This window comes from Moschus berezovskii, chromosome 4 (assembly GCF_049115385.1).
Source record: "Moschus berezovskii isolate FMDL1 chromosome 4, NW_MosBer_1.0, whole genome shotgun sequence".
Lineage (NCBI taxonomy): Eukaryota > Metazoa > Chordata > Mammalia > Artiodactyla > Moschidae > Moschus > Moschus berezovskii.
The window spans coordinates 123,175,050-123,187,295 of NC_142463.1; the positions used below are offsets into that span (position 1 = coordinate 123,175,050).

General features: G+C 43.1%; 1 protein-coding gene and 1 long non-coding RNA gene across 7 annotated transcripts in view; one reads left to right on the forward strand and one right to left on the reverse strand.

Annotated features, from left to right (window-relative positions):
• The window catches only part of ILDR2 (immunoglobulin like domain containing receptor 2), an 80,500-nt gene that overhangs the window by 27,124 nt on the left and 41,130 nt on the right, over positions 1 to 12,246 (reverse strand). For 4 of the 6 annotated variants that reach the window (XR_008682768.2, XR_016037341.1, XR_008682766.2 and 1 more), the window contains exons 4-5: positions 4,159 to 4,215; positions 830 to 976 (exon numbers count right to left, since the gene is read on the reverse strand). The exons of 1 other annotated variant lie outside the window; for it this stretch is intronic. Coding sequence is in view for 2 of the 5 variants with exons in the window: in XM_055402773.2 (XP_055258748.2) it covers positions 830 to 976; positions 4,159 to 4,215 (204 nt within the window). In the remaining 3 variants the exon portion in view is untranslated. The remainder of the gene's footprint in view (positions 1 to 829; positions 977 to 4,158; positions 4,216 to 12,246) is intronic. One more of the 6 variants, XM_055402774.2, reaches the window with a different exon arrangement.
• Positions 5,287 to 8,638, forward strand: LOC148778251 (uncharacterized). The gene is made up of 3 exons (XR_016037342.1): positions 5,287 to 6,176; positions 6,742 to 6,792; positions 8,506 to 8,638. It is a non-coding gene; the product is annotated as an uncharacterized LOC148778251 (long non-coding RNA).

Here is a 12,246-nt window from a genome sequence, read left to right on the forward strand (position 1 = left end):
TGGCAACTGAGTGACTCAGTGGTGCTGGGAGCCGTCACAGAAGCACCCCTGTGACAGCAGCAGCCCACTCCTAGCCACCCTGTCTGTAGGCTGCCTCGGCCCTCTGTAGGAGGCCTGGCACTGGGACTGCCCAGGGTTGCTTCCAAGAGGATCCTAACCTCTTCTAGAGAGGCGAAGCCAGCAATGCGCTGACACATGGCCCTGCTCTTTGAGTTCAAAGACAGGGCAAATAACCTGACCCCTCACAGAAACCACTGTGTGTCTAAGAATACTAAAGATACAGATTGTGTGTCTTTCCTTCAAGATGTTTATGGCAGGGGTGCCAAACTTAATGCCTATATGGGCTTGGCTGGGGAGGTAAAATTGTGAATCCCCAAATGAGGACTAGTTCCTTTGTGGACCATTTTGTCATAGGAGTAAATAAAACTCATCTGTGGCTGGAGGGGACCCAAAGGCTGTACTTTGCACATGCTGCTGGTAAAAAGAAGAGTTCTCTGCATGTGAGAGGCATGGCCAGAGAAAGTGTTCTCTAGTTTGGATCCCAAGGAGAGGGCAGAAGCCTTACCCCGCAACCTCACCATCCTGAACCTGCCCTTCATCAATAGTGTTAAAGGGAATTCCAAATGCAGGGGCGGTAAGCGTGGATCAAAAGCATGGAGAGGTGCCTGTGTGTGAGAAGGCAAACAGGAGTGGTCATCTCAGGAAGTCAGGGGCTCCCAGCAGAGGACAGGGAAGGTGGAGGACAAGCGCTCAGGGCACACAGCTGTCCGACGGAAAGCTGACGTTTCTTTTGCTCGTTCTGTTTCTCCCCGTGCGTCACGTTACTCACAGGCCTGAGGGCAGCAGCAGGAGTCCGGGCAGCACGGGCAGCGGATGTAGCAACAGCAGCTATGAGGGCAGCACTGGCACCAGCAGATCCCCACCAAGACGAAGAAGAGGAAGACTCCCAGGATCACCAGACCAACAAACACCCACTCTGGAAGGATGCACAGAGAAACCCACACTCGCGGCCGCCCCCTGCTGGCGTCTCCCGTGGGGGGACGAGTGGGCGTGGCCTGGGGAAGCCGGCACCTTGTATCAGGGCGCAGAGCCCCCAGACTCAGGAGGGGCTCTGAGACTGAGAGGCGCAGCCCGGCCCAGGGCTGGGGCGTGGAGGGCAGGGACGGTGCCCAGGTCACACTGAGCACGCAAAATGTCCAATACAAAATGCTGGGAGCAGTTTCAGGGCCCCTTCCCAGGGAAAGGGCTTACCTTATTGACTGGTGTCAGAAGAGGTAGGGGACAAGATCGGAGAAATTCCTGGCTGGGGACAGGGGACTTGGCTTGCTGAGCTATAAAGTGGTGATTTCCATGTACACATTTCTTTTGTAGTCAAGTTAGTCTCATCCCTTAATAGTGTAAGTCCTGAGAAAATTTCTCCCTGTTTGCGTGGTCTAACTCAGAACAGCGTTAGGTGGCCAGGCCTGCTTTCCCTGCTGACCGCTTCTTGACACCTTTCCTGTGCTCAGCATCAGAGCTGAGATGAAAACCATTTCCTAGGAAAAACTAGAGACATAGGCTCTGATAGAGAAATGCTGTCCCTGTCCCAGGCAGGCTGACCACGCTCAATAGTCAGCATAGCCACGGACTAAAGTGATTCAGGCTATGACTGGCAAGGCTACTGTGTACATCTGACCATGTTTGTTAATGTCAGCTATTTTCACAGCTCTGCCAGAGACTGAACATGAATTTAATTCATTTGCCCATCTAACAGTTAAAGAGAAAGGAAACAAATTCTATTTGGCTTAGATAAAAATGACTGTGGCCCTCGAGTGACTTGATGTCATGCTTTTGGGACTTGGCTAAAAGACCTAATGTCCTGCTGGGGGCCTGGGATGGGCTGGAATGAGCCATGATTTCCTTTCAAAGCAAAAGATTAAAGTGATTCATTTTGATTGAAAACCACCTACCAAAAATCCCTTTGCAACCAACTTCAAGTATACATTATTTTCTTTGAATTTTAGTTATTAAATATTTCTTCAACAAAATAGGACATTCATTTGGAGCTTGAGAATATGACATTTTGGTTAGATAAAGGGTTTTGTGATAATGATAAAGTTATTTGACCTTTGGTTAGAACATAATTTTCTCAGAGAAAACACACAACTTAGATTTCCTAAGTGTCCCTCTTCACTCACCCAACAAAAATACACTCAAATTAACCAGGTCACCCTCTCTTCAGGGCAGAAGTGAGAAGGCCAGAATGTTCTGGAAGAGCTTCTTGCTGAGGACAGTAGATGTTGAAGGCTTTGGCCTTGCCTTTGCACTAATATAATAACACGATGTGACCCGAGACAGATATGCGCCCTGAGGACTAGAAGAGCTGTGTGGCACGGTAGCTACAGCTCGGGTCAGGCAGTCAAGGATTAAAGACTGGCAGGTTGCCTTGGAGAAACAAAAAACGTTAGCCATGAAAGGATTCTTGGAGTCAGAAGGCGGGGAAATTCAGAGGACCAGGACCGGATATGAGAAATACAATAACTTTTCCTTGGGACTTGGGGATACAACATCTAGTTTGAAGCAATGCAGTGTAACACTGTGGATTTTTTTGTGATGAAAAAATGAGCACAATTAGACTGAACTCTGGATAAGGCGGATCACAAAGAAATATCTATTTGTGATCTTGGGATCAACATCAGTAAGAAGAATGTCTGTATTTGGGTTAACCAGCTAACGGGAAAGATCTGGAGATTTCACAGAAGAGTGAAGCTCAACTGTGAGGACTCTGGATGTTTCTTAAAGCTCGAATCAAGTCTACAAATCGCCAGGATTATTTTGTATCTCTCTGTCGCCCTCAATTATTAGTCAGCTCTTAACCCTTTGGCAGAAGCCCTGTAAGGCAAAACTGAATCTCACCCTTTTCTGCTTTCTGTGTTTGGATATGACTTCTCCCATAGTTCATTCTTGTTTCTCTCTGAGCTCCTCCCATGATGGACTATAGTGCAGCATCAAACTGTTCCTAGCTGGTCTAGCTGATATGTTCAACGGAAGCTACATAAAAAGACAGAGGTGTGCATCTGGTGCGGGTGTCCTTGACAGGGTCCATGGACCCCAGGGATTTAGGAGGGCAAAAAGTATTAATTGCTTTGTAATTGCTTTGTTATTGTATACAAAGCAATATGCTCCTGCTGCTGCTAAGTTGCTTCAGTCATGTCCGACTCTGTGCGACCCCATAGATGGCAGCCCATCAGCCTCCCCCGTCCCTGGGATTCTCCAGGCAAGAACACTGGAGTGGGTTGCCATTTCCTTCTCCAGTGCATGAAAGTGAAAAGTGAAAGTGAAGTAGCTCAGTCATGTCCGACTCTTAGTGACCCCTGGGACTGTACCCCACCAGGCTCCTCCATCCATGGGATTTTCCAAGCAAGAATATTGGAGTGGGGTGCCATTGCCTTCTCCAAAAGCAATATAGATTGTACACAAAGCAATACAGACCTGTAAATGTGTACTTTTCAAGGTGGAAGGGGTACATAGCATTCATAAGGTTTGAAAAAATGTTTTGATAAAGTTATAAAAGGCAATTCCAAGTAACATGGTTGTACAATAATGAATGGGTAAACATTAAACTTGGGCTTCCCTGATAGCTCAGTTGGTAAAGAATCCACCTGCAATGCCGGAGATCCCGGTTTGATTCCTGGGTCGGGAAGATCCCCTGGAGAAGGGAAAGGCTACCCACTCCAGTATTCTGGCCTGGAGAAATCCATGGACATGGGGTCGCAAAGACTTGGACACGACTGAGCAACTTTCACTTTCACTTTTCAAACATGAAACTTAGGGAACAAGGAATGCAGACAAATAACAATTCCGTTAAAGACACTTATAGCAACAGGGTGCAACCAAGATGCTGAGACTGCCACAGGGCCTGCACACCTGACACGGAAGGGCTGTTTCTAACTACCCATCTCAGCCTGTTTTTAACCACCATTATTCTTTCAGGGCCTAGTAACAGAAGAAATACAATTTGAAGGCTCTTCCAATGGGCTCAGTTCATCCTGGAAAATACCACAGACATATATAGAAAAATGTGCAAATAAGTTAAAGGAGCAATTAGTAACTAATGCAGAAGCAAGACAGATGGAGGGATAGCAAATTAAGCAAATACAGAGTTAAATGACTGAATACCTGGCATAATCTCCACAGCAAAACTGGGCAAGAGATCAGCAAGCAGCCCTGTTCTGCCTAGAAGAGGTGGAAGGAAAAGAAGAAAAGCAGTTACTCCAAAGGCAAATACAGCCTGGCTTCAGTTGGTACCATCCCTACATGGGGCCACTGAGCCCTGCTCTTTGAGTGATGAAAGGCACATCACCAAGGCTGGGCCCAGACAAGACAATGACCTTCTCCAACAATCCTCGGCAGCCATTTAGGAGAACTCTGCACCTAAAGCAGGCAGAAGCAGAAACAGAACTTTCCAACCATTATAGAAGGAGGAGATCTTTGCTTCAAATACAAAAACAGTCCTGCTTCATACATACCATCTCCATTCATTTATACAGCCACATATTTTATCGGAAAGTCAAACACATCTGTATCTAAATGGGCAACCTACATCTTCATACATCTATATACAGCCCCTTGTCCATATAAAAACAAAAGTACATACTTGGTTTTAACTCAGAATTATCTCCCTACATGACATGATTCTGTTTATAGACTAAAGATATGTCAATGATTAAAATTTTCAAAGGGAAGGAAAAGATACAGCTAGATCAGTTACACATTCTTCGACATTCCTTCTGGCTTCAGAAACACTCTGTTCAATGTATATGGTATGGCTTTTCCATATGGCACCCACAGCTGGTGTGGTATGGAACCATGTGCCTTCTGCATGATATAGCACAGAAACTTAAGGGCTGGTGTCAGAACAGGTGCTGCTCAGGACCCTGGGAAGCTGTGCAAGAAACAGCACCCTAGAAGGAAATTAGTCTTTTAAAAAACTGGCCTGACTTATACAGAAAGAAGGGCTGAGTGCTTCCACCATGTTCTCATATCCAGGCAAATGTAAAGGCCATGATAGAACTTCTGCCCCTACCAGGTTCTATCACATGCAGCCTTGTTAGTAAACAAGTTCTACTAGGTAACAACTAGCAAACTCTACTCATTTCAGACTTGTGACGGCAAAGGCCACTATGGTTCCTAAGCCTGCAACTGAATCTGACTTCATTTATGGGCATGCCATATGCCTATAGAATAGCTCTGTCCAGTAGAAATTAATGTGAGTAACTGGCAATTTTAGCATTTCCAGTAATAGCATTAAAATAGCGCTTTTATTTTTTCAAGTTGAAATTAGTTATCCCTCTGGAAGAGCCCAGCATTGGATCCTGCTGGGGGGTCCCAGCTTCATGTCCTCCTGCAAGAGGAGGTGGTTGATCCTTGGCACAAGTGCATTGGTTATGCAGTAACCCTAGCAAGTCAAGCTGGAGAGGTGGTTCATGAAGCTCTAAGAAATGAAACGAATGCTATGAGTAAAAGCTCTCCAATTGATTTGGTAACTGCTACTAGCTTCCCTGGTGACTCAAATGGTAAAGAATCTGCCTGCCAATGCAGGAGACCCAACTTCGATTACTGGGTAGGGAAGATGCCCTGGAGGAGGAAATGACAATCACTCCAGCATTCTTGCCTGGAAAATCCCATGGACAGAGGAGCCTAGCAGGCTACAGTCCATGTGGTTGCAAAGAGTCAGACATGACTGAGCAACTAATACAAACAGACACTGATCATAAAGTTGAAAAAATGCTTACCTCTTCCATAAAGGAAAAGGATCTGTGGTGTTGGAGAAGCTCCTGAGAGTCCATTGGACTGCAAGGAGATCCAACCAGTCAATCCTAAAGGAAATCAGTCCTGAATATTTATTGGAAGGACTGATGCTGAAGCTGAAACTCCAATACTCTGGCCACCTGATGCGAAGAACTGACTCACTGGAAAAGACCCTGATGCTGGGAAAGATTGAAGGCAGGAGGAGAAGGGGACAACAGAGGATGAGATGGTTGGATGGCATCACCAACTCGAAGGACATGAGTTTGAGCAAGCTCCGGGAGTTGGTGATGGACAGGGAAGCCTGGTGTGCTGCAGTCCATGGGGTCGCAAAGAGCTGGACATGAGTGAGCAACTGAACTGAACTGATACATCTTGCAGTTTCATTGGTGAGTAATCTGTGGCTGCTGCTGCTGCGTCACTTCAGTCGTGTCCGACTCTGTGTGACCCCATAGACAGAAGCCCACCAGGGTTTCCCGTCCCTCGGATTCTCCAGGCAAGAACACTGGAGTGGGTTGCCATTTCCTTCTCCAATGTGTGAAAGTGAAAAGTGAAAGTGAAGTCGCTCAGTCGTGTCTGACCCTTAGCGACCCCACGGACTGCAGCCTTCCAGGCTCCTCCATCCATGGGATTTTCTAGGCAAGAGTACTGGAGTGGCTTGCCATTGCCTTCTCCGGTAATCTGTGGCAGTTGGGGTAAAAAAGGTGTCTTAACTGACAATCCTACATGGGTCATTGACCCTACTGATGGAACAACTAACTTTGTACATGGGTGCATACTAAGTCACTTCAGTTGTGTCCAACTCTTTGAGACTCTGTGGACTGTAGCCTGCCAGGCTCCTCTGTCCATGGGATTCTCCAGGCAAGAATCCTGGAGTGGGTTTCCATTCCCTTTTCCAGGGGATCTTCCTGACCCAGGGATCAAACCTGCATCTCTTGTCTCTTGCATTGGCAGGCTGGCTGTTTATCACTAGTGCCACCTGGGAAGCCCCAACTTTGTACATAGGTATGTTTTAAAATTTTTAATACTGTAATTACTGTTTGTGTATTAACTGAATAGACTGTTCGATATGTTTTTCACAAGCACATATACTTTAGAGACTTTTGTAATTTGTAAAGTAAAATGTGCTATGCATAATTTTCATCAGCTGTGAAAGAGATGAATTATTAATGTTGTAGACTTATCTTGTGTGGTGAAGTGCCTGGTTCACCATTCTTTTTCTCACTGTTGAAACCACATAAAAATGTATGCAGGCAACACTGCTGCTTTGAGATCAATTAAGGAACTAACAAGCTCAGTCTTGGAGAGTTGTCTCTCCTAGATTGAATGGGTTCAATCTAGGACAAAAAGAAGTTAAAAGAGCGTGGATTTTAGAATGTATGACTTTATGACCTTAGACAAGTTATTTAATCTTTCTAAGCCTCAGTTTTGTGTTTTAAATTTTATAAAATGGGCATATTCATGGTACCTGCCTCATAGAACTGTTGATAGGACTCAATGAGTTGTATATTTATTATATATTATATACACACACACACACACATATATATATATATAATATAGTACCTGGCACAAAGTGAAAGGTAAAAGTATTAGTTGCTCAGTTGTGTCTAATTCTGCGTCTCCATGGACTATAGCCCACCAGGCTCCTCTGTCCATGGAATTCTCCAGGCAATAATACTGGAGTGGACAGCCATTATCTTCCTAACCCAAGGATTGAACCTGGGTCTCCTGCACTGCAGTCAGATTCTTCACCATATGAGTCAGCAGGGCCTGGCACAAAGTATATAATTCAGGATATATCGAAGGAAGATTGATGGAATTGCCACTGAGAATTCAAATGATTAGCCTAGTTTGGTGGGATGACACATAGTTGTTATATCTTTACTAACAGAATTGTTAAAGCCATAAAGCTAAGATATAGAATCTATACATGATGGAATGTTAATGAGGAAAGATGCTTGTAACATCATGTAACATAGAGATTATAATACAGTGTATAGTATGATCCCATTTTTGTTAAAGTTAAAACTGTATTCATGGAATTCAACATTTAAAAGGTATAAAATGGCATGCAGTGCCAAGTGGGCTTCTCACTTCTGACCCCAGCTTCTCAGGACCCATCTCTAGAGGTGACCATTGTTATGAGTCTCTGTGAATCCTTCCAGAGATGTCTCACACCTATAGAAGCATCCTGTATGTATGCATCTGCACATTCTATCCACCCTACCCCCCACCATTTAGGGACAGGGTTGCATACTGTACACAGTTCTAGGGGAGGAGGGATGAAACAATTCATATGAAAAACTTTGTGAACAGTTATATTATGGAAAAATATGATTTGTTGAAAATAAGTTCTATCTTGGTAAATTTGTGTTTTGTTTGAAAAGATTTCCTTTTGTAGCTGTTTCAGTTGGCTTTGTTGTAAATAAAAAGGTATGTTGTTTAAATTTAAAAAAAGATGAAATTAGCTTCATAATATTTTCACTTGTATAAATGTAGCCAAAATATTGATGCTTCAAAGGCTCAGTGGCCACACATCACTATTACAAAGCACAGCTCCAGGCACTGAGTTGTGGCCTGGTCTCTCTGACTCAGAAGACAACTTTTCCTGTTGAGGTGTGTTAAAGAAAAAGTTACCCATGTGTGTGGCTTATATTTTGAGCCTAAAGGACATAGTTGATCACTGATCCTCTCCTCTATCAAATCACTCCACAGAAAAGCAGGTCTGACAAAAGGCAAAGAAAAGAGGAGCTCTTGCAGGACTAGAGGAAGATGTTGCAGCAGAGGTAAGCTGTAAGGGAGCCAGGTGAGAGGACTCCGCTTGACTTTTCTTGGCTCTCCTCAACTACAAGGCCAGTGTAGTGAAATGTGTCCCTGTCATTCTCCTGCATGGTCCCACATTTGAAAAGTTAGTCAGGACCAGAGTACATTCCAAGGAAAATGAAGCATGGAGCGGGCCGCTCGGTTAGCTCTGTTTCAGGTTTTGGAAGAAGGGTTTCCTCTTTCTGTCTTCCTTCTTGTGCCACTGATATGGTAAGAGTAGCCTGCTGCTTGCAAGGGCTCTCGGAAAGACAAGTGGGGGCCAACTAGGTCACTGGAAGTGGCATCCTGAAGGAGAGTTTTCTGACTAGCCTTTGGCCTCAGCCTTCATGAAAGGCTAAGAGGTAACGGTAAAGCTTACATGTGGTCCAGTCCAGTTCCCTACAAGAGACACAGATATGGGGCTAAAGTCCAAGCAAGTGATGAAGAGCATCCATTGGTCTCATATGGAGTGTTCTGTGGACAAATATTTCTTGGAAATCAACAAGGTAATAGACAGGTGGTCAAGGATTTGGGAATTTAGGATCTTAGACATGTCTTAAAGGAATAATTAGTATTAATTACCAGGCAACAGCCAATGATCAAAAAGTCAATATTCTTTGCTTTTTATCAAGACAGTTATCAGATAACTTAAGGTTTTTTTTAAATATGGACAATTAGCACTTTTAAATATATCTCTTATTGTGTCTAGAAAAATGAGACATTTATTGTGTTCACTCTCTAGTTCTCAAGCCTACCAATGTTTTAAACATCCGTTTATGTACTGTAGCCCATTTCATTAATTACATTCATAATAGAAATGTTACCGATGATACAAGCTATTGATTTGTATACAATTTCTCCAGAAAATTAGCTACGTGATAATCATTAACTATAAATATAAAATCCTTAACTATACAAAATTGAAGGAGGATATGGTGCTCACACCTGTTATACAGAGCATGTTCTATTGGAGAAAGTAGGGGACTGGGAATCAGGAAGGCAGCTTTGCCATGAGTTTACTTGCTGACCGTTAACAGGCAAATTCCTTCCTCTTTCTAGGATTCAGTTTTCTCATTAGTCAAGGAAGGAAGAGATCAATAAATAGGGAGACCTTACATCTTGGTTTGTCTAGGACAGTCCTGGTTTATGCCTGGTGTAATTATTAAGAACATCCCTTTTTAATTTCAAAGTCTTCTAATTTGGACAATTATTTATGTGGTTTGTCTAGGACAGTCCTGGTTTATGCCTGGTGTAATTATTAAGAACATCCCTTTTTAATTTCAAAGTCTTCTAATTTGGACAATTATTTATGTGGTCACCGTATCCATAACATTTTCTACTCTCAAATCTGATAGTTAGTGATTACAGTTGTAAATTCAACTCTATATATTTATATGGACCAGTAGGTAATGAAAACAAGTGCAGCTGCCCTTCTGTAATACAACCAACAGCAGTTAAGGGTATGGCAAACAGCATATTGTATCTGTAGCGGCTGCTCCTACCCACCTCTAGACAATTGTTACCTCACAGAAATGTGTCTTCAAGGTTGCAAATCTTCCTATTTTTCAAGATTAGCCAGACCTCAGATTTTTATCTAAAGAATACTGATTTTCAGATGCTGGCAACTGATTCATAGATTGTTAAAAATCATTGGGCAAGCCATGCAAAATATGTTTGGGGACTATAAAACCCCGAGATCATGTGTTTGCAATCACTGAGGGATATATATGAAAATGAAAGCCACTCCGATGTGTCCTACTCTTTGCGACCTCATGGACTACACAGTTCATGGAATTCCCCAGGCCAGAATACTGGAGTGGGTAGCCTTTCTCTTCTCCAGGGGATCTTCCCAACCCAGGGATCGAACCCAGGTCTCCCACATTGCAGGTGGATTCTTTACCAGCTGAGCCACAAGGAAAGCCCAAGAACACTGAAGCGGGTAGCCTATCCCTTCTCCAGTGCATCTTGCTGACCCAGGAATGGAACCGGGGTCTCCTGAATTGCAGGCAGATTCTTTACCAACTGAGTTATCAACACAGATATAATTATGATGGGTAAAACACAAAAGCTGGGTTTCCCCAGAGACTGATTAAAACAACATCTTGACGGTGTTCTGACACTACTTCTACAAACAGAATGTTAGTGAATATAAGCTCTAGGCACGATGTTCAAATTAAAATCTGAAAGCAACAATATGATACACCAAATTGTTAGCCCTTATTTCTGGGGAACTGGAATGGGCATCATGAAGAACAATGAAGGGGCTTTCATTTTTAGATTTTTTATATGTATAATTAAAAAACTTACAATAAGAAATATGGACAGGAGGTTCACAAAACTTGTCATTCCAACAGAGAGACATGCATCAGGCTTCTCATTCTCCCTGAAGCAACAGCCAAAAGCTGAAGTTTCAGAAGATGGTAAAGCCTTCCCATAATGCCCCCATGCAGGGCTAGCCCCAGTGTGGTGTGAGTGACAGAATTTGGCAGTAAAGTGGGTAAAATTAAATGTCTTCAAAATTCAGAACATAGTGGGAGTCTGGGGATAGCTGATAATACCACTATGTCATGTCAACAGTACAGAGAAGAGGGAGAGAGAGAACAGCTCTCTGGCTTTTGTACCATGACCTATATTTTCCTGGAGCTAAAGGCAATTTAAAAAGTGGATTTATACTGAAATCCTATATTTCTGAACGTCATTTTGCTTTCAGCTTCTTGCTTAACAATTTCTAGGAAATGCTGTTGTCAGTTAGAAATGCTCTTTTCTTCCCATTCTCTTCTATTCTATCATATCCAATGAAGGTTTGATCTTTGAGAGTCCGAACAACTGCAGTAAATACATTCCAGATTTCCACCGCACTTTACTAACACTTGTGAATCACTGTCATTCTTCTAGGATTCAGTTAGAGTGGCAATCAGAAGTTATTTTAATGTCTAAGAAAAGGGTAGAGAACAGACCCCGCAAATAGGCCACCTTTACTCTTTTCAAACCCAGCTCAAGTTATGAGTAGAAAATAGTTTTCATGTAAGCACTCAGTTTTCCCCAAACCTTGCAGAATCCATTATTTTAAAGAAACTTCCACATGAATAGACCAAATGAATCAAGCATACTAATAGTTTGTAATGCACATATGCATGTGCCAATATGATACCATACCATACCATCAGAAACTTCACAGCCCAAAACATTCACATATTTTGGGTTGAATGATGAGGGCAGAAAACAATCATGGTGAATAAAATAACTTACAGATTTTAACTATATAATTCCCCATTTCAGCTGTTTTCTGCCACTGAAAACTTGAAGTTATCCCCAACTAAACTCTTGGTACATATTCCCGAGAACAAGCTCATTTTTGGAATGTCTCCAATTCATTCATTCAATCAATAAAGAAATGTGTATTGTGCCAGGTGGAGACACAGAGTAGAAGACATGATCCCTACGCTTGAAAGTCACAGGCTTGCCCATGCAGCTTGTCCAACAGTGTGAGGTTAAGAACTCACCTTTACTTATCTGCTTCCGTGTCACATGACTTACCAAGGTCAAAGGACTATCTTCCTGCCAAATTCCATGTTTTCATCAGCTTTGGGGGGCATTTTTGACAACAGGTTCCCCCTAGTCATGAGGCCTTCCCTCAGAGACACAGTCCTTCCC